At 42.4% G+C, this 21,548-nt stretch overlaps 3 protein-coding genes across 5 annotated transcripts; 2 read left to right on the top strand and 1 right to left on the bottom strand.

Moving 5' to 3' along the window:
- The first annotated feature begins 1,997 nt into the window (after positions 1-1,997).
- Positions 1,998-8,018, top strand: LOC109625691 (heterogeneous nuclear ribonucleoprotein H). 3 transcript variants are annotated; one of them, XM_020081082.2, is made up of 11 exons: positions 1,998-2,456; positions 3,539-3,635; positions 3,736-3,897; positions 3,980-4,123; positions 5,018-5,156; positions 5,933-6,111; positions 6,265-6,377; positions 6,498-6,633; positions 6,726-6,809; positions 6,974-7,066; positions 7,257-8,018. In XM_020081082.2, the coding sequence occupies exons 2-11, from the start codon at positions 3,554-3,556 to the stop codon at positions 7,352-7,354; spliced, it is 1,230 nt and encodes a 409-aa protein (XP_019936641.1). In that variant the 5' UTR covers positions 1,998-2,456; positions 3,539-3,553; the 3' UTR covers positions 7,355-8,018. The 3 variants fall into 3 exon arrangements, with proteins under 3 accessions (XP_019936641.1, XP_019936623.1, XP_019936650.1); XM_020081064.2 differs by having other exon boundaries at positions 2,036-2,456; positions 3,733-3,897; XM_020081091.2 differs by having other exon boundaries at positions 2,036-2,456; positions 3,733-3,897; positions 7,253-7,356.
- On the bottom strand, positions 8,013-14,859 carry rufy1 (RUN and FYVE domain containing 1). The gene is made up of 17 exons (XM_020081050.2): positions 14,476-14,859; positions 14,026-14,205; positions 13,548-13,665; positions 13,347-13,448; positions 12,832-12,955; positions 12,655-12,716; positions 12,381-12,516; positions 12,165-12,266; positions 11,961-12,077; positions 11,245-11,412; positions 11,062-11,159; positions 10,851-10,970; positions 10,075-10,204; positions 9,635-9,729; positions 9,506-9,554; positions 9,336-9,413; positions 8,013-9,251 (listed from the first exon to the last, which is right to left on the bottom strand). The coding sequence occupies exons 1-17, from the start codon at positions 14,804-14,806 to the stop codon at positions 9,111-9,113; spliced, it is 2,151 nt and encodes a 716-aa protein (XP_019936609.2). The 5' UTR covers positions 14,807-14,859; the 3' UTR covers positions 8,013-9,110.
- Positions 14,860-17,834: 2,975 nt separating this feature from the next.
- On the top strand, positions 17,835-21,290 carry hbegfa (heparin-binding EGF-like growth factor a). Its single transcript, XM_020081104.2, has 6 exons — positions 17,835-18,102; positions 18,849-19,091; positions 19,193-19,391; positions 19,490-19,642; positions 19,752-19,838; positions 19,952-21,290. Exons 1-5 carry the CDS (start codon positions 18,054-18,056, stop codon positions 19,822-19,824), a joined length of 717 nt encoding a protein of 238 aa, XP_019936663.2. The 5' UTR covers positions 17,835-18,053; the 3' UTR covers positions 19,825-19,838; positions 19,952-21,290.
- The last annotated feature ends 258 nt before the right edge of the window (positions 21,291-21,548 follow it).

The following is a 21,548-nucleotide window of genomic DNA, read 5'->3' as shown; positions in this document are numbered from 1 at the left end:
ACGTTAACGCTTGTCAAACTCGAGACCGCAACGTCATGTTAGGTTTACCAATATCACGAGGCTGTAGAACGAACGTCAAGACATGACATGGTAGACCAATTTAACTGGTAGCTAGCTCTACTAGTTCATATGAACTCTCTGTGGGAAATCTCTCGGAACATGTCAGTGCCTGTAGTGAGAGTTGATGATTCAGTCAATATGATTTGAACCATGACTGATAACTGAACCTTTCAAGCTGCACAAACTTTCATTTGTTAGGGATCATAAATTATAAGAATCAGAAGAAATGAAGGATAATATCATACAGAATCAGTGACATGAGACAAGAGAGGAAGAGAGAGAAGGGGGAGGTTAAATCAGATTACCACTAGATTCTAACTACACTTCTCATTTAAATGAACTGTTCTATTGTGTACACATTTTTTAAAGTAACACACAACTTAAATCCTATGAAATATTTTAACCTATTTTGTATGCGTGACATAGTGACATAGGTAGTAGAGACATAAACACCAGTGTTTCATCAGGGACAACAATCCCAAACATATTTTTCAAACTTCTTCAGACATATTGAAGTGGCCCTGTGGTGCAGAAATTTATTTTAGAGGGCAGATGTTTGGTTTAAATTTTGCAGAATCACATCAAACTTCAGGTACCTGTCCACCATGAACTAGGACAACAAATTGGTCCTTAGGAAAAAAAAACTAAAACTTAAAAAACTGCCTCACTCAACAAAGTCCCTAGCATCCATTTCCTCTGTATGTTTTATTAATACACATATTTACTTTTTCAGCTAAAGAATGTCTGTGCATTTTTGTTTTTGATTGAACTACTGTATTCATTACTTTTCCCATAGACAATGGGTGTTGTTCTTTTTTAATTTATTGTCACCATATTTAAGTGGAAATTCAACCACAAGATAACTACACAGAAAGATGGTGTCTTACCTTTTCTGTAATATTTAGCCCAATGATGCAATTTTGCTATCTTTATACTGATGACATGTTCTTTTTTTATTATTCTTAACTTTATATCCATGTATGTTGGGAAATCAATTTGGACCATTAACCTGCTATACAGAAATATAAATATAGTAATTGAAACTTATTATAGTCTTTTGTGCAACAAAGTGTAACATATACACTCTAAATTATGTTAATTATATCAAGAATAAGCACAAAAGTAACAGTATTATAAAAATTATGCTTAATCAAATCATTAGAGTTAATGTAATTCGTTACCCTCTGCTCTTCCAGATAAACAAAATTAATTCCTGGAGGGGGTCCTTATTTGTAAAGTTCATGTCAATGGCCACTAAACTGCTGCATTGAAGCAGGATGAATTAAATTGCCTCACTAAAGGGCAAGTCTGAAATTGTTGAATGAAGCTCCTGTCCAGAGTTGACTAATTTCAACAAGTGATCTATATTTGGCTCGCTTTCATTACTTTTGTCCTGCCAACAAACCAACATCCTGGATGTAGATCTAGATGGTTACAAATGCTGCTTGTGCACTTCACCTGAGCAAATTTTAACTGCTCATCTTCCACAGTAGCCAGGGGTTTTCAGTCTATCCTAGCTTCAATGATAAATAAATATATATGTCTATTGTGATTTACTATTTATTGGTATGTCTTATTAACTGGAACTAGTGTTGCCCATTGTAAGATAAGTAAGAGATAAGATACAACTTTATTGATCCACACATTGTGGAAATTCAGTCACAGACAAGAGAATAAAAAATGTAAAAAAAATATTAAAATAAAAAATTACATAAAAAATTAAGAATATGTACATAATATACACATTTCACTGTATTAGTTTGTACGGAAATGTTATCAAGTAAAGTGCAGTGGCACAGGATGATTGCACGAGCAAGAAGAAGCCCAGTTTGTGCATGAATATATGGACGTAATGATATTTAGCGCTGTTTTAACGTGAACGTGTTTTGTTGGGTGTTGTGAAAGATGTCCTGTGAGTTGCACGCTGTTAGCATGACGCAGTGGACGGCTCCTCTGGTTGTAACCAGTCTGAGGTTTGTAGGCCAGGAGACGCCACCGGGCCGCACAGGGCCTCGGCCGGCAGCGTCATCAGTCCAGGGCGTGGACCACCGTGGACTCACAAACGACCGGAGGCGCCTGGCCATACAGCCGGGGTTGCCAGTTGTGAACCGAAAACTCACACTTTCTGTAAACTGTAGCATATTAGAGGAGACAAACATTATATTTTTCCATCACGTTAAATAAAAAAAAACACAAATATTGGTTAGAAGTGTGATTTTAAAGGTTTGGTTGTTGTAAACTGTGACCGCGCAGCAGTTTGTGACTCAGCACGTCGTTTTACACCTCCTGAAAGGGGGTAGTTAGGGGAGGCGCTGGCAACCCGGCGCAAGCTTTCCTCCGCATCACGCAGGTCTGGTCACACACACTCCGGCGTGTTGTATCTACGCTTGTATCAGGTAAGTTGATAAACGCAGCTCTCGTTTAACCGATCCCACCGAAACATGGCGCTAAGATTAGCTTGAGTTAATGGCACTGAACAGTTTCCGGTAAGAACTCTACTTTCTGTCATATTGGCGTTACCGTTAGTTAGCACACGCTAGCCCGAGAGCTAACAGCTAATAACATGGTGCAGGCCGAGAGGGCCGCTTTTGTTCTTGTGTCTGGGCGCGGTGGTGAGCGCCTGCAGGCCCCGCACCCGGTCTGAGACAAACGAGGCCCCTCATTACTAATTCATCACGTCCTCTGTGGACTCTTCTACAGCCACCGATGCACCTCAACATCAGAAATGTGTTCTAATGGAAGTACGTGGCGCTAAAGCTCCTCATTGTTGTGTTGCTAGCTCCCTGAGAGCGATCCACCGGGTTCGCGCTTTTTGTTAAGTGGTCGTCAAAGACTTTGTGTTTGGGGAAAAGCGGGGAATTGGCTATTTGAGACAATTTCTTTTGTTTTCTTCTCCCACACCACATGTTTCGCTCTCGTCCGGATAATTCAGTAAACTGGAGTTTCTTTAGATTTCATACTTACCGGTTTACCCAATGAGCGGGCCTCAAGATGGCGCTGCCAACAAATTCACATGCTCCGAACATCACGTCTACGGTGCAGACTCAAGAGACAATTGTGATCGCTCAAAACCGTGACCCCATTTTACCTTACCGAGAGAAGATGGCGTTTAAATCAGCATCAGGGATATGTGGAGCTATGAAACTGCTTTTAGGGCCACTGCCTATTTTCACCAGTGTGGCTCACATGCAGAGAACCTGGAGAAATGTAGGCCAATGTTTCCCCAATGTTCAGTGTTTGGGGACTCGACGTGCATCAGATGGGAGTATTGGGTGTATTTAGAAATCACTTATTGCTGGTAGATATCGTTGTGAAGCTGCGAAGACCATCACTGTGGCAAGAAGTGTTTGTTAGATGGATAGAGCCAATATTCAGGATATGAAAGCACAAGCTTATATTTGCCCGGTATTACCATGACCCAATATAGTTACACCTGTTCATTTTCCCACATGTATAATAATCTTGTGTTTCTCTTCAGGGATTGCGACCAGTCATGGCAGATGAAGGATACGTCGTACGCATCAGGGGTCTCCCTTGGTCTTGCTCAGTGGACGAAGTACAGAGGTTTTTCTCAGGTGGGTGTACATATTTAAATGTAGTTTGAAGGCAAAAAAAACATTTAAAGCAACTAGAAAAGGTTTTGATAACCTTTTTATATTTGTATCTTAAAAGCAGATTGCAAGGTCATCAACAATGGAGGAGGCGGCGGCATCCACTTCACCTACACACGAGAGGGGCGTCCCAGTGGAGAGGCGTTTGTGGAGTTGGAGACAGAGGAGGACCTGAAGATTGCAGTGAAGAAAGACAGAGAAACTATGGGTCACAGATACGTGGAAGGTGTGTACAACTAAATACAGATAAATCCTTTGCAATGACTGTTTAGCTGTGTTAACTGATTGCATTGTGTCCTGTGATATAGTGTTTAAATCCAACAACGTTGAGATGGACTGGGTTATGAAGCACACAGGGCCAAACTGTCCAGAAACGGCAGGAGATGGGCTCGTTCGGCTCCGAGGTCTTCCATTTGGCTGCAGCAAAGAGGAGATAGTACAGTTTTTCTCAGGTAAGGTTAGGTCTCGTTCAGCGATTCATTTTAAACGTCCTCAAAGTAATTTCGGCGGTTTAAACTTTTTATTTGTTTGTTTTCCATCTGCCGTTTCCTTTCTCGTACGTACACGAACTCTTGCTCTGATTTACACAGAAGTCGATATACCATCGGAGAATGATTATTACCTACTGTGTATTCTGTATTTTTACATTATAGAATAATAAAAAATGATATATGTCCTTGGATTGGTGATCAGTGAGGAAATTACACCGGAAAAGGAAAGCAGTTAAAATTTAATTGAAGAAATTTGAATACTTAGTGTTTTTTCAAGGGGGGAATCTTTTATGCAAACACCCTTTTCCTATCTATGCCCATCATAACCACCTTGAACCCACTTTCATCACATTTTTTCTTTAAATGGGTCTGAGCTACATTTTAAGTTGTCTATGCCTAATGGTAATTTACTAATGATGGAATGGGTCCCACTCATCACTGATATGAAAGTCTCTTACCCCATTGTTTGTTCTTCCCCATTTCCTCACACCCTTGTCTTTTTAAGGCATTTTTCAAATGTTAGATAAGCACCCGATGGGCGAACAGTAATCAAACTCATGTCACCCACCAGGATCTTGTTTTCTCCTCATCAACACACCAATACTACCCTGATCTTCCACACAGTGCCCTTTTCCATATTTCTTCCTCTATCCTCTCATTTCTATTTACCCCAAAATCCAGTAAAATGTAAGTTGTTGAAATGGCCAGTCACTGGTTTAAATTGAACTGGTATGTGTGATGATGTGTAGAGTTTTCCATAAGTTTGATATCTCTTTCTTTAGAGAAACTTCTCTCTGTGATTGGGAATGTGATTTAATATGTCCCCTGCTGGGGTTATCTGTCCTTGGGTTGAAGGGTTGGAAATCGTGCCAAATGGGATAACATTGCCGGTGGACATCCAGGGGAGGAGTACGGGGGAGGCCTTCGTGCAGTTTGCTTCACAGGATATAGCTGAAAAGGCTCTAAAGAAACACAAGGAAAGAATAGGGCACAGGTGGGGATGGTTGGTTGGTTGGCTGGATAAGTTGCTTTTCTTATGGTGTGCACCTTCAACATCAAAACCAAATGCAAATCTGACATATTAATCTTGGCTTATTCAAACATATATGTATAATTTACCACAAAACGCATACACTTATTGCCATGTTAGTTCCAACTAGACCACACATTCACAATGTCAAGTGGGAACATTAGCGTGCTTGGGCACCATTTATATTTTATATATGTATATTTTAAAAAGTCATCCTCAATTGGAGTACATGTTTAATTTTGAGAACATATGATGTCTCCGCACTAAACATGGGTCCAGGCTGATAAATGGTAAGGAGTCTCCCTGGTGGTAAAATCAGAGGGCTACTGTACACAAGGATCTGGGGCCCACTGTCACAGGTAATGCTCAGAGTGGGTTGCAGAAGGGCTGATGTCCTCTCTACCCCTCTAAAATCAGTACAATGGCTGTCATGGCAAGGACACAGGATGCTCTTTTACAATACACTGAATCAGATCTCTAAGTCGCTTCAGGTAACCATAAGAAAAGTGTGAAAGTCATTTAGGCCCATATGAATTTGAACAGCTTCCCTTTTTCAAATCAGTAAAGTAGTTGATTCATTGAATCAATTTAATAAATAAGGTGCATTAAATACTCAAAAGATATTACCACCTATGGACTACACCATGACAGCATCTAAATAGCCCAGTTTCATCAGTATTGAGCAGATGCACTGTCGATCCATTCTACATGCCCTAACTGTGGTGTTTCTATGCTCTTAGGTACATTGAGATCTTCAAGAGTAGCCGCGCTGAGGTGCGGACCCACTATGAACCCCAGCGAAAGCCAATGGGCATGCAGAGACCTGGCCCCTATGATCGGCCTTCAGGTGGTCGTGGCTACAACATGATGGGCCGAGGGGGATCTTATGACAGAATGCGTCGTGGAGGATATGGAGGAGGTGGGTGTCAAAATCAGATCTAGTGATCAATTTACCTGTGCTCTCGTTTTAAATTACCCTTAGTACCTTCACGCTAACTCTGCACAACAGAAACAAGATTAGGATGTATAGTCCCCATAATACCTTGTGTTAATCTCCCGGCTGTTTATCCAGGTGTATCGGACGGACGGTATGGAGATGGCGGCTCTTCCTTCCAGAGCACAACAGGTCATTGTGTCCACATGAGGGGCCTACCATACAGAGCCACAGAGACAGACATCTACAATGTAAGACAAAAGACTCATTACTAAACAGATGAACTGCTCAATTCCAATCTACTCGATGAATGCTGCAGGTGTACACCAATTTAACACGAGTTAATCCTTCGTTATGTTTGCATTTCTTAGTTCTTCTCACCATTGAATCCTGTGCGGGTCCATATTGAGATCGGACCAGACGGCAGAGTAACCGGGGAGGCAGATGTAGAGTTCGCGACACACGAGGATGCCGTGGCAGCTATGTCCAAAGACAAAGCAAACATGCGTGAGTTGCAAATGAGTTTCTTTACCACTTGAACTCTGTATAGATGTACTGTATTTGTTCAGTGTCACTCACTCCCCCCCTCTGCCCCTCAGAGCACCGCTATGTGGAGCTGTTTTTGAACTCAACAGCAGGTGGCAGTAATGGAGCTTATGGCAGCCAGATGATGGGTGGCATGGGTGAGTATTGGCTTCAAAGGTCTTGAAAATACCGGCCCCTGTTATTTTTTAGTTTCTCTGTTTGCTCAGGCAAGAAAGAGCACACATCTGAATAAAACAACACAAGTACATTTCCTAGTGACTTAATGTCCCTTTACACCTGATGTGATTTTTCCTCCCCACAGGTAACCAGTCGTCTTACAGCAGTGGCCAGCTGAGCTCAGGGTACTCTGGGGGATACAGCAGTCAAGGAAACATGGGCGGTTACAATGACTATAGTGAGTGTCAGCTCTGTTACAATAAGATTCTTCAGCATTCACCCTGAACCACAACCTTTCCTGCTCTTAAGTATTAATAATGTAATAGCAACAAGGCCTGGGCAGGTTTTTATCCAAAGACAGAAGTGCAGCATTTAGTTTGTTCTTGAACTCCCCGGTCCTATGGTATGTATTCTCTTTCTCTTGTTAGGTAACCAGGGCGGAATGGGAAGCAGTTACTACGGCAGCAGCGGAGGAGGAGGAAGCAGAGGCTCCATGAATGGACTGGGTGGGGGATGGGGAATGTAGAATTTTTTTTCTCCCCCATTATTTGATGTTTTCTTTTTATCTCAGCATTTTGCTGGAAGGACTGGAAATGTAAGCCTCACTATTAAAACGCTAGGGTCAGGTGAGGATGTTTTGAAAATACTGAGTGGTAGGCTTTGTATTTGTTTTTTTAAAGTGGATGATCTTCAGAACGTGGGATCATCTGGTGTCTCAAGTTTTTCAGAAGCGCTGTTTGTCTTCCCCAATACTCAGTTTTCCACACATCACAGAAAATCTGCTTTAAAATTTTGATACCAGGAAATGTGTTATCTTTGTGTTTATTCACCCAACACCTGGCTTTTCCTCAAGGTTAACTCATCCTTTCCCAGTGGCTTTAACCTAATTTTCAATGTCTGAGTGCATGAACAAAAAAATATCTTCTGGTATCTTATGTTTTGACCTCGTTTCATCTTCTAGCTTTTTATTTCCAGTTAAAGTGTTAATCTGAATTTGAGACTTCACATGGTCAGAGCATGTTTTGTTTTCTAAAGGTGTGACTGTTGATGGAGCAGTTTTTCTGGATGAGGGCTGTATCAACAGCAAGTGAATTTAAAATCTGCTGACATGTAGGTTTCTACTGCTTCAAATGCTATTTGTATTTCCTGTGCACAACGTGAATAAACTAGTCTGGAATATCTAATTGAAACACGCATTGCAAAAAAGGTTTTATTCATTTTTATCAAATGTCTAGATATAAAATTTGGTCACCATTCCCCAAATTAAGAAAATGGCTTTGCATTAGTCTTGACAATCCACAAAACCTTGTTATAATACATTCTAAAATATTTGATTTAGATTTGTTAACATTCTACAGTCATTTACATAATTCTGCACGTGTCACTCAGTGAGGTCACAGCCATAGAAATGACATGTTGAAGTACACAAGTTCTCTGTAAACCAGCTACACCAATGATCCTCTACAAAAGCAGAAAACCAGCAGTATCCTTCAAAAGACGACAAGATGATCTACCTCCACTTTGAACAACTACACGCTTTAAATACGTTTATCAAGTGAGTGCCAATTTGTCAAACCTGTTATTCCAGCCAGAAAAAAAAAATAATGACAAACTATATCATCCTCAGCAAAACCAAGCCTGCACAAACTACATTAGCGCATTCTATCAGTGTTAAAGGTGGCCCCGATGAAACAAGCTGTTTTCAGACAACCACTGGACTTGAAATTGAAATTTCCAAATGAGCTGTATGTGAGAACGCAAATGTCTGAGTCGGTTGCTTTGGACATTTTCCAGAACCTTTCCTGCCAGCCCCTGGTGAAATGTCCAAGTGAGCTTATGTGAGAATACAGCAGGAAAATGTCCAGACAATGCACTGGGAGCGATGAACACAACTGAAAAAAACTAAATAGAAATATCTCAGGATAAAAAAAGACAAGCCATACATGAAGACGCACAAGAAATCAGCTTTGAAAGACAACATTCGCCAGTGTTGATTAGCAGTGAACTAAAACATTTTGCATGTTTATGTCCTGCCTCATTCATGCTCTACCCAATCTCCAGCTGCGTTCTCCGTATGTGAGACGAACCTCGTGTCTGAAAACAGCTCGACAGAATCATACTGAATTTCAGGTAGTGGTGGAAAAGGAACGCCATATCCAGTTTCCTAAACATTTGATGACAGTGTTTAAATATACATAATTTAAAAACTCATAGTGGATGGGCATGTGCAGTGTTGGTCAGTCGAAACACTCTTGGCTACACTTGACGCTCGTAGGTGTTTGTCAGGAGCCCTTGGAGCTTCTCTGTAGCAGGAGGGAGTGGCACACGTCGCACACCCGCACAGGCCGAGGGTAGGAAGGTAAGGCCAGTTCGTTGCTGGAGCAGTTGCTGCAGTAAATGTCCCCGCAGTTTCTGCAGTGGTGCTGCAAACACAAATGTACATCAGTAATTTGAAATGACTGGTGGTCTATAACGCGTAAATGAGATGCACTGAAAGAGAAGCCTACCTTTCTGCGTGAGATGGAGAACTCCTTCAGGCACTGTTTGCATTGAGTGGCTTCATCATCTTTCAGCCAAGCATGGCCCTGATGGAAGCAATGGAAATACAAGACAAGGTTTGCCATGATGTTTTCAGATCCTCCAGAATCAATAAACCCTCCACACGTTCACATTTTACCTTCAGGGCTTTGTTGACCTCCTTGAAGTCCTCCATCTTAAGTTTAGACCTTTGAGGCAGATGAATACAACGTAAGAAAATGAAATGACACTGACCAATAAACATGAAGATGAGGTCCAAAGCACTGACTGGCTGAGATGTAGTCCCATCTCCTGTAGAGCCTGTTCCTGTTGCACACACGTCTGCTGCAGCTGCTGCTTCTCCTGCTTCAACTCCTGCAGCTCCTGCATCATCATCCACAGGAAATAAAGCCTATCATCACAGTACTACATGGATTTTTGAAGTATTAGCTCAGATTTGGATTTAAAAAAAAACCTAAATAACATAAACAATGTTTTTCTCAGGCTGTTGCACCACTTTAACTAAGGCAGTATTTAAAACAAATTAGCAGGTTTGAGATGGAAACCAAAAATTAAAAATGAACCTGGCATCTAGGGCAAAAGTAGACTACTGTATAGGGACACTTGAACTGCATATGAACTTTTCAGTTCAGTATAAAAACGTTATAATTTCTAAAGAATCCACCTCCAGCCATAACTGACACCAACCCTGGTTTGTGAGACACTGACCGTGTGCAGGCCCTGCAGTTGTTGCAGCTGTGTGCGGAGCTCCATGCTGTTGTCCTGTTCCCTCTGCAGAGCTTTTTGCAAACCTTGTCTCTGTTCCCTCTCAGTGCGCAGCTCCTTCTCTAACCCCAGTCTGTGCGTAGAACAGGACATTGTGACATAAGTTCAGCATACAAAGACTAAACACAACTCATTTATTAAAAGACCAATTTAAAGATGGTTGGTTTAGAGAACTGCATTTGATTTATTCAAGTAAAACAATTTAACTTCACTGGTAGACACACAAATATGACGTTCAGTAACTTGCCCAAAAACATATAGGCATGTGAACAGGTGGAGCTAGGGATCGAAACACAGACCTTCTGGTTAGTGGACTGGTTTTCTAAATATGTTCATATTGTGAAAACAATTGGGGCTTGTTGCACTTTGCAGACCTGTACAATTGTTGTATGTGAAGAAGTGTGTCACAGTTTGACCTGGGAAGTGACATTCCTTCATTTCTGCATTTAAGATGGTACAGACAGTTACTTGTTACTCTTGGAGCTTAAAGTTTTATTTATCTTTTAATTAACATGTGAGCTCAGCTCATTAATAACTACTCATAAGCTGCCAAGTCAATTTAGCTAATTAGTACAATGCTTAAAATCTCATCTTCAGCATTGGCAGGCTTTTCCTTTATTTCACGTACAGTGGATATTTGTAGTAATGTTATTACACTGTATAATACTTCATATTTTTTAGTTTGTGTGTTTATGCCCCATAAACCTTTGCCTCTTAACCTTAGTGTATCCAGGTCAGTCAGCTGTTTCTGGAGACCATCTACTTTTTCCTCCAGCTCCACTCGCATGTCTTTGTCTGACTGGTCGCTCTGTTTGCGCTTCTGCTCCGAGTTCTGAAGTCTGTGGCCCCCAAAAGACCAAAAAGCAGAAAATTAGTCTAAGAAAATGTCATTATAAACACACAGAAACTCACATGCACACACACACATACCTCTGCTCTAGTTCCATCATTGCTTTCTCCATTTCATTCATCCTCTGCTCCAGCTGCACAGCCTCCGCCTGCTTCTTTTCTGCTTCTCGTTGCGAGTCCTTAAAAGTCACATCAGCTGAATAAACATGTGTCCTGTCTGAGTGGATGTACGAGAGAGAGAGAGAGGTGTGTGCACGTGTCTACCTGAGCTTTGTGGACCATCTGCAGGTTAAGCGTCTTGACCTGGTCGAGCTGGAGTCGCAGGGCTGCCAGCGCGTCCTGTTTCTCATGTGTGTCCTTCTCCAGCAATTTCATGGCCACCTCCATCTCCTGCTTCAACCCCACCTGCAGCTCCAGCTCACGCTCCAGCTCCTAACATAACACGTTGCCGGCACACAAACGAAATGAGTATAATTCACTTCTGCAGTCTGGGAAACCTCTGTTGACAAAGCACTGAAGCTGCTCTAAGACATTGATGTCCAGACATTTTCATGAAATTTTCCAAAGGGGCTGTATGTGAGAATGCAAAAGTCAGTTGGTCCAGATATTTTTCTGAACTTTTCCTGCCAGCCTCCTGGTAAAATGTCGAGAAAATTCACACGCAAAATTGAAAAAAAATGTAAAGAATAAAAACATCCCAGGAAGAAAAAGAGGTGTCATCCACATAGAAGACACTGATGACCATGTCAAATCGGAATGATAATGAAATTTGCGAGGTATTGAGGATAAGGGATGACCCTCTGGCTGGCTCTCTTTTATTCATGTATTTTTAATACATGAATAAGAAAAATTGCTTCAAGTCCTGTCTCATGCTCAACAAGTATCTCACCACATCCTCTGAAGAAGCAACACAGAACAGCTGGGTTACTTTTTATTAACACATATGTTATATTCTTATCCGCTAGCTGTTGAAAACTGACCTGGCGAATGTGTTTTTCCTCCTTATACTGCTTCCACACCACATTATACATCTCATCCAGGCCCTGTCGAGTCTGTTTGTATGTCTCCAGCTCCACCTGGCTGTCCTGAAGAGCTGCCTGAAAAGGCAAATCAGAAAAGAATGCAACTTCCATCTTGTGTGTTATTTATTTGTGGAGTGGTTTAGCTTCAGTTCATTTTTAGACCTCTTCCTTTTTCTGGCTGGACTGCAGGATTGACTCATTCTCTTTTCTCAGCTGCTCCTGTTCCTCCCGCAGAGAGTTGATTCTGTCCGTCGCTGCCGTCAGCTGAGGGAAAGAAAAACAAACGCTCGTCACTCAGGTGAAAGACACACAATCCAGATCACACAGCCGCTGCATTTACAAGAAACCACACCACTGTTTGCACACAGTTCCTCTGACCTCTTCCACAAGTTTGCTGTTGGTCTTCTCTATAGAGTCCATCTTAGCCTGAAGATCAGTGACGGTGCCGCTTAGGTTACGATTCAACTCCTCAATGTAGTGCTTCTGATCTAATATGGCTGTCATCTTCACATCACTAACAGAGAGAGAATAAGAAGTTGAGGTGGCGGGGGGGTTGGTTGATCAGAATTAGGTTTGTTTGAAATGATTATCATGCAAGAGTCGTTCAGAATATGAAGAAACACAGTGTGGGTAAGATGCTCAGTCCACTCACTCTTTTTGAGTCTCACTGTTGGCTGGATCTTTCAGGTAAAGGGAGAAATCAATGACTCCCACCTAAATGGGAAAGAGAAACCGGTCATTGTGTACCCAGATCAACTTGTTTCTGGAAGAGTAGATGAGGTGTTGGGCTGCTGCGATGTGTCGGCCCACAAATCCTGCCAGCACTCACCTGAGAATCAAGATCCTCCCCTTTAATACAGAGATTTGCATCAATTACGTTGAGGCCCACCAGCAGTCCCCCAATGACCGCCCCCTCCTCCTCCATCATCAACGCTCCAGAGTCATAAAACTCACTAGAAGATGGAAAAACAGACATGGAATAATCTGAATAATCTTGCAGTAAATGCAAAATGTGTCCAAGGCCCTGTTCCCACCTGTAATTAACCCTTCATGAGAGATCTGCTGACAAGGTGTGTGTGTGTGTGTGTGTGTGTGTGTGTGTGTGTGTGTGTGTGTGTGAGCACGGGAGAGATAAAGTGAGCCTGCGAGTGGGGTCAAGAGGAACTGAATGAATCAATGCGCACAACTGAGACAAAGGATTTCACCAATTCAAGAACAGTATCTATCATCTATATATCTGTGGCTGAAAACAAATCGACATGTGCTTAGCGTTGAGCACTTGTGATCAGATCATTTAGAACAGATAATTAAGTTAATAGCAGGTCTGAACTGGGTCTGACTAACCTCAGGAGGTCCTTGCGGTCCAGCAAAGCTTTCATATAGTCGGCTACTTTCTTCTGCATGAGTGCCAAATGCAGCCAAGCCCTTCCTCTACCCAAACCAGTCCTGAAAGAGAACAAAATAAATATTGGTATTATATATAACAAGTGTTAAGCATATACCTCACATTGTAGGCTTACTGTACAACTGTGTGCAGTAGCATACTTAATGCTGGGCATGTCTCGAGCACTTGTGGCAATGTTAATGGACTCTGGACACAACTTCTCAACCAGTTCCAAGGGTCCCCATATGGACTTGTTCTGACCAATGAAAGTTTTCTTGGCTGAAAAAGAAACAGGAAAGGTCAAATTTGAATGCTCCCATTGTCTTGTCAAGCCAAGATCATTTATATAGCACATTTAAAAATCACTGATTGGTAAAAGAAGACACAATGCAAAACACAAAACAGAACGACACAACATTAACAAGCATAAAATGAAATTAAAATGCTATGATGTGGATCAGGAGAACATGAGAATTTTTCAGTTTGGCCTTAAAGATGTCGACAGAAGGGAACCACTAAACAGATTACTGTTCCAAAGCTTTGGTGGCACCTACTGCGAACGCACGATCAATATTACCCAACCCCATATTGTGACGTAACATTAAATATAAATGAATTGTGTTCCATGGACTGTCTCACCTTTCAGGCCGTGTTTGAGGCAATGCTCGAGGACGACAAAGAACTGCTGCAGAGGAGGGTACTCTGAGTCCAGCGTCCTGCCCAGACTCAAGGAGGACTGAATCAACACTTTGATGCTCAGCTTCATCATGCTGAGGAGGTTGGATCTCTCTATGGCCGTGGGGTCTTTGGGGGGCAGGACTGGAACAGATGCAATGTAACTGGGATCAGTCAAACAAATGCAAAACATGGTGGGGAAATCAGAGAGAACTCATAAACACTGCAAGATGTGGAAAACACGAAGCGTGTGACCACAACCCGTAAAATCACAGTTTCGCTCACGAGGTCACATGTCCTGACAGCTGACAGCACAGGCTGAGAGACAGTCACAGAGATGGACTGTTTCAAAACTTTGATTCAGTGGAAAGTGCTAGCTTGGGTGTCAAATGTTACAAAACAGTCGCAGCCTACCAGGACGTTTTTTGGAAGTGTTGCTGAGGCCATTTTCGGGCTCCTTCTCTGTCGGGGAGCTGGCGGCGGACCCCTGTGAATGACTCCTCGGGCCAGCAGCGTAGCTCACCCCGCTGCTAATCGTCTCCGTGGCCTTCCGAGCCAGTGACAGGATGGGGGCTGACCAGGCGCTCTCTGCCGCCGCCGGAGTCGGCTTCTCCATCGGGCCCAGCGCGTCGCTGCCGCCCGAGCCGCCGTCGGTCGCCGCCGCAGAGGCTTGGGGCTCGTGTAGCTGTTGATCAGCGTCATCGTCCCCTGCAGCTGTGTTTACTTCCTCTGCCTCGTCGGCCATGTTTGTGCCCCCTCCCCTCCGCCCCACTGCTCATGTGACCACAGGAGACCAATCAGGCGCGCCGTTAGAGCTTAATTCTTCCTCTGTGGGTTTTTGGCTTTTGGCGGTTAGTCAGTTAGGGTAGGAGTTTGTTACCGCCACCCACTGGACATATGTATTCACCTCCGCCAAGGAGGTCAAGCTTTCTCTGTTCTGTCTGTAAATGAGCAGAATTAGGCGAAAACCATCGGACTGATTCCAACCAAATTTAGAAGAAAGATGCAACATAGATCAAGATTTAGTTTAAGATTAAGAGATATGGGGTTTTCTTATGTTTAGAGGACCGATATTTATGAATGTGTCTGGATCTAACTGACTTTAATGAATATGAATGTGGTTTCATAAGTTGCATGCACTCTACTGGGTGCCCTTCTAGTTTTCTTTAGTATTAATTTAACATATTACACATTTTTCATGCTGAATTTACATATGATTCCATCCATCCACATCTATACAGTTTATCTTATTTGAGGGTGGGATACATTCTGGACAGGTCACCAGCTCACCGGGGGTCCAAATACAGAGACAAACCACTTCTCACTCTCACATTCACGGCTACTGCAATTTAGACTTTCAAGTCAACCCGGAGAAAACCCATACAGACACACGGAGAAGGTGCAAACTTATCAAAGAAACATCTGTGTCTTAGGATCCGGACCCCTAACACTGTAGATGTCAGTAAAAGATAAAATTGGTCCATAAAAGTGGTGCTTTGTGAAGCTCCAACAAAAATAACAACAGCATATTTCAGCCAAAAAGCAGGACACACATTTTAAAGTTGTGTAATGGAAAACTTGCATATGGCCTTAGCTTAAACTCTTTCCTATGTCTGATCAATGCTTGTGTGCTGTGTTCAACAGTAACTCATATAGAAACACAATTGTGCTCGCATAAGAGGAACTGTCTGGCGTACGTGCAGACGGACAATTCAAAACTAGACAGACACCTTTTACATTTTTACCCTTAACTATCCAATGCCCTGACTCTTGCTATGCACTTGGCAGATGTAACCTCAGAGTTCATGTCCTTTCTTGATGATGATCCTCTTGTTGACCCTGATCCGTACAGTAGCAAACCTCTTCTTTCATGCAGAAGTAAGAGCAGACAGCTTCCTGTGTTAACCAGAATAGAGGTTGCAATGCCGTACTTACATCTCACCACCAAGTTGTTTCACTACTAAATCGTCAGTGTTAAAAGAAACAGCTTGGTGAGATAAGGGATCTATGGGTTTTTGCACAGATTAGAATGAGCTTTAGAGGTGCTGGTAAATGTTTTGCTTGCAATGATTTCTCAGCAAAGAAAAAGTTCTGACAGCAAAGCTCCTGTTCAGTTGTTTTATGCCATGTGTAGTCTCTATCATTAAGCTTTCTTGGTGTAAACAGTGCGTCACAGCAACAATGTGCTGGATATGTCCTTTAAGTTGGGGGGGAGAGCTGGAGGAACAGAATCATGGGAGATGATTAAAGTTGGTGGGTAGTGCGCACAGGCCTCGTGGCAGCCGACATTGCACATTCAGACATTAGAGTGTGGATCAGGTGGCTGAGTTTAAACTTTCCTGGTTGGTATATTTTGAAGGTTTATTCTGTGCCACAATCGATTCTGATTTGTTTGAAGTATGGTGGTATATTCCCACAGTCATTTGGTTTTGAAAAAGACATTGGTCAGTTTCTGTGAGCTTTTGTTGTTGTTGTGGTGTTGGCTCTAAAAGAATGGCCGTGATTTCTTTTTTTGAGTTTTTCCCCCTGCTTGGTTTTAGACAGTGGAATCTATTGAGGGAGTCCGTTGTTTCAATTATAGTTTGGTGGTTAACGTGGGTCGAGCATACTGCCTTGTTTTAAACAGTTGACTTCCCACCCTACTGAGTTAAAGGTCTAACACTATACCCCACAATTAGCCTCCCGAAGACTGGGGTTCACTTTGGTAGTTTTTGGTGGGATTGATCTACAGTTTTTGCCATTCTTGAGCTGAACCTGTTGCATGTTTGACCTCTACTGGCTGGTAAGTAACTTTAAAATTAGGAGCTCTAAAGCTGATTTTATTCAGACTCCTTCAGTGGATTAAATAGAACAGTTTACAAATGATCAGTTAACAAATGTTTGGCGGAAAAAACAAAACATTTGTGAAAATGTGACAAATCAGGATGTGATTTTTCCTGCAGTGACGTTTCAACAAAAACAACAAAAGGAACACAACAAAATGATACAACATAAGCAAATGGAATGGGAGATGATGAAACAAACACATGAACTAGAGCAATATAATCGCAGCTGATCTGTGAGGGAAGAACAGACTGATCAGACAGCCCAAGTTCTTTCACAGAGCTTTACCAGTGTCATACATTTTCTGTTTACAGGAGAATCCTTTTATGCTAATTTATATGTGAGATTATGTGTTGTAGGTTATAGATTTATTAATTTAATATTAAATTGTATAATCTTATTTATTGACCACCCATCTTCTCTCTTTCACCACGTGGTGGCGCACACAAGCTGTACTATCCCTTCTAATGGACCTTCTCACAAGACGCTTCAATCCAGTTTAGTGCAGTTATCACTATAGTCTGGTTGTATGGTTGTGTCTATCCAGTCACTAACAAAAATAACTTTTTTGAATAATATCTCACATCCTAAGGATTTAAAAAAAGGACTGGAGCAATAATAATATGATAATATGATCAAATGTATCTTTATAGAACTTTTCTAGATAAACTTATAAAGTACTTCACAAGAAGAACAAATGAGATGAACCGAACAGTAATCACAACCACAGAAAGATGATCATATATCATAATAGGTTAAAGCTTTAAGAAGAGGATGGGGACAGATGAACAAGCAACAGCTCCACAGAAGGTAGTACACACACGCAAACACACACGCACACACACACGCACACGCACACACACACGCACACACACCCACCCACTCTCGCACACACACACAGTGGGCGTGGTGAAGTGATGTGCCCATAAATACGGCGGTGCCTCTGTGCAGACGCTCTCTTCCTCGCTGCGCTCCTCTGTCTCTCTCCCTCCGAGAAGGTAACACCAAACAGACGGACTCCATTCAAACCAACACACCGAGAAAAAGACCCAAAACACGGGAGGAGGAATATTCAGAGCCGGAACAGGTGGAAGGAATACAACGTGTTGATCTCTTTTTCTTTTAAAAGCAACAAAAAAAAAGTGACTGGAAGTTTTCCTGGGGAGGGAATGATGAGGATTTTCAGCGCCGCGCTCCTGATGCTCGTTCACGCCTTGGGTAAGTTTCACGTGCGCTCAGATAACAAGTGTGTTTATTTGTGTGTTGACTGGGATCAGGATCATGTGAGGTGTTTTCTGTGAATACCGGAGTTACGCCGTCACCTCCGGGTTTTTTTTAAGACGCAATAATCCTCTGGGGGTTTATAACGCGTCTTCTCAAACTTCGGAGCGGAGCTTTTCATGATGCCAGGCTATTCAGGAGCTAATGGGGTCATCTCTCTTATTTTAGAGCATGCTTTATGTAACTGGATACATTTATTTTTAACTCATATTCTTGCCTGACATTAGCTAACTGTCTGTCCATGCATTTTGTGTGCGTGTGTGTATGAGACAGTGAGGGCATATGCCAACTTTTATTTGCCTCCCCTCCTCATTCCATACCTCCCACCTAAATCATCCCACCTTCTTGGCCACTTTCCACTCTACATAAGTGCTCTTGAGCAAGGCATCAACCCCTGAAGACCATCATGCCTTGCATCTTTGCATTTCCCAACAGGGCTCAGGCAGGATTGCACTTCCAAACCCACAACTCTGGCCTGCACGCTGCTCTCTAGTGCACAACATGTTTCAACTTGCCCATAGAGGTCCGCCCACCTTCTGGCACAGTATCCTGTGCTCACGGACTCCTCTCTGTAGAGGGAGACGAGTGTCTTGGGTGTTTTTAAAGTCTGAGCTGTTAAACCAAACTCACCTGCAGATTTTTAACATTTCCTAACACTCGCTCTCTCTCTCTTTCCCCTCCAGCGGTGTCCAGGCCGACCAGTGGTGCTGCCGTTGACAGGTATGAGAGTGACAGGCAGCGGCACACCGCCGTCATCAACTTTATGGACACGACCAAAGACAGAAGGGCAGAGGATGAGAGCAGAAGCACCACAACGATGGAGTATGGCCAGCGAGGCGAGGAAGAGGAGTACGATGATGAATACTACTATGGAGACGAGTATGAAGATGGCATGTCTGGAGACTATGACATGGAGCTGCCACGAGGTAAAGGCAGTCACTTGCTTCTTTTTTGTCGTCATTTTCTCACATTTTTCACGCAGACCATGACATGTAACTCTGCTTTTGCTCCGTTTTTTTGGTTACAGTTGCCATGTCGAGCCAACCCAAAGACCCGTCTGCCATCCTGGAGACTGAGAGCACAGAAGGAAAGAGGAGGAGAGGAAAGGGAAGAAAGAGGGCGAAAGGCAAGGGAAGGAAGAGGAACCCGTGCCTGAAGAAGTACAAGGATTTCTGCATTCATGGGGTCTGCCAGTTCCTGAGGGAAGTGCGTGAACCATCTTGTGTGTAAGTATCGGCTCTGCACCACGCCCTCCATTCAGGAATCTAACCATCCACTGAGTTATTAACCTTTTAACTCATTCCCTCTCCTCCCCCATCCGCAGGTGCCACCCAAATTACTCTGGCGAAAGGTGTCAGTTATTCACGCTGCCTGTGTATTCCCCCGAGGGCTACAACCGGACCACGGCTCTGGCTGTGGTGGCGGTGGTGCTGTCGTCCGTGTGCCTCACCATCATAGGTCTTTTATTAATGCTCAGGTGAGTAAAACACACACAAACACACCCTCACAACCATGCACATGCAGATAAAGTATGTATTCTGAATATAAGATTCTGAACACGTTCCTTTTCTCTTTCTTTCTCACAGGTTTCACAAGCGAGGGGCTTATGACGTAGAGAACGAGGAGAAGGTCAAACTTGGGTTAGCATCCAACCACTGAAGAGACAATGAGAGGTGAGTAGTCAGGAAAGGATAGGACCACAAACATCAACCAACATTTTTCTTTGCTCCTAATTACCTGAATGAAATTTGCTCATCGTCTCTTTTTGCTTTTTTTTTCATGTCAGGCAAAGATGCAGAAATTCTACCTCATAATAGAAAAGAGAAGGGAAACACGAAAGAGGAGGTCTTACAGGAAAAAAAGGAACGTACGCAAAGAAAAGGAACAGAGGGTGTTGTCTGTGTGATCCTCCACTGGACGTTCAGGTGAATGTGTCCCTGTAGACCTCAGAAGTAAAACGGGGCCGTCTGATACTGGAATACTCAATGGCCCCAGATGATGGAGCGGAGACATGGCGAGCGTGAGGTGACGAAGACGAAGGAAGGAATGAGGGGGAGAGAAGAGGAAGGGACAAGTCTAGACTCTGTGCTGCTTCTTGACTGTGTGAAAAGTCATCTCAGACTGAACAAGAAAAGTGTTTTTCTTTTTTTTGTAACAAGCGGGAGCTCAACCTGGATTTTTTTTCCCTGCACATGTCCATCTTTTTTTGTGTACAGTAAACAATATATTTATAATTCTAATTTATTTATTTAAGCTAACTGTATTTATAGAGATTTTTAACCGCCCTCTGCAGTTTAAAAAAAATGATGTTACAGTTGTTTTTATATTCCTTATTGGACGATATTTATTTATAAACACAAAAGCAAAAAACATGGAAGCTCCTGCAGATATTAAGTATTTCATGGAAAAAGAGAGATTTTGTACAAACACCTGATTACAGACTTTAATCTTTGGCACTTAATAGATGATCAATCCTACTGTGATGAATAAATTGATCATTAAATTGATGTAATACTTTTTTAATATTCAGTGGGGTTTCAATTGAAGCGATATGCCCTGCTCACACTAACCCAGTAACACACCTGGAAACTCCTGCCAGTGTCTTAGCAGCTCCACTGTATCAGGTGGGGGGGGGTTCATCGCCTTGCTCAAAGGCACAGAGGCGATGGTAATGAGCGAAGAGGGGGGAGGCCCTGCTCTGTCACTTTCCCCACTTAAAAGTATCCTGCAGGTTCGGGGATCTTCAGGCCGCATTTTGCTTAGTGTTATGAGTCGGTGTCATTACATTATGATGCAGCTTACTGGCTATGTATTGATTATAAGTAACATTAACACTGTGCACTCAGCGTATGTATTGCTAAGAAACTTTTTAAAAGGGTGTCAAGAAAATAAAATGCACTGTAGCAAGAATTTGGTATAAAATACTTTGTACTGTCATGTTGTCTTATCATCATCACCATCAGAGGAGGAGGAGAACCTCCCTCACATCCGAGTTAAGCTGTCATGGGAAAAAATGTGAATTCAAGTGTTCCACCCTTTCAAATCCTGTCCTGCAGTTTTGAAGTGATTTTTATTTATGTGATTTTTTTTTCAGAGCAAGCAAAAATAAAAAAAGATTATCTGAATTTTGGACTCTTAAACCTTCATTACTTCTCTCTGCAATGAATACCTTAATATCACACTGTGTTCTTTAGGCATTAATAGAGTGTCAGATGTAGCACTGAAAAGATCGGTTGAGTAAGGTCAGGTTTATTTTCGCTCTTTGGTTCACTTCCTGAGTTGGACAGCGTATTAATGTGATATTTTAAAATGGCCTGTCTCAATGATGATAACACTCTGTTCTTTTGGCCAGTAATAGTAAACATAATATTTTTATTTCCTGT

The sequence above is a fragment of the Paralichthys olivaceus genome, chromosome 9, assembly GCF_024713975.1.
Source record: "Paralichthys olivaceus isolate ysfri-2021 chromosome 9, ASM2471397v2, whole genome shotgun sequence".
NCBI lineage: Eukaryota > Metazoa > Chordata > Actinopteri > Pleuronectiformes > Paralichthyidae > Paralichthys > Paralichthys olivaceus.
The sequence above is the reverse complement of the archived record's forward strand: the minus strand, read 5'-3'. Positions and strand labels throughout refer to the sequence as shown.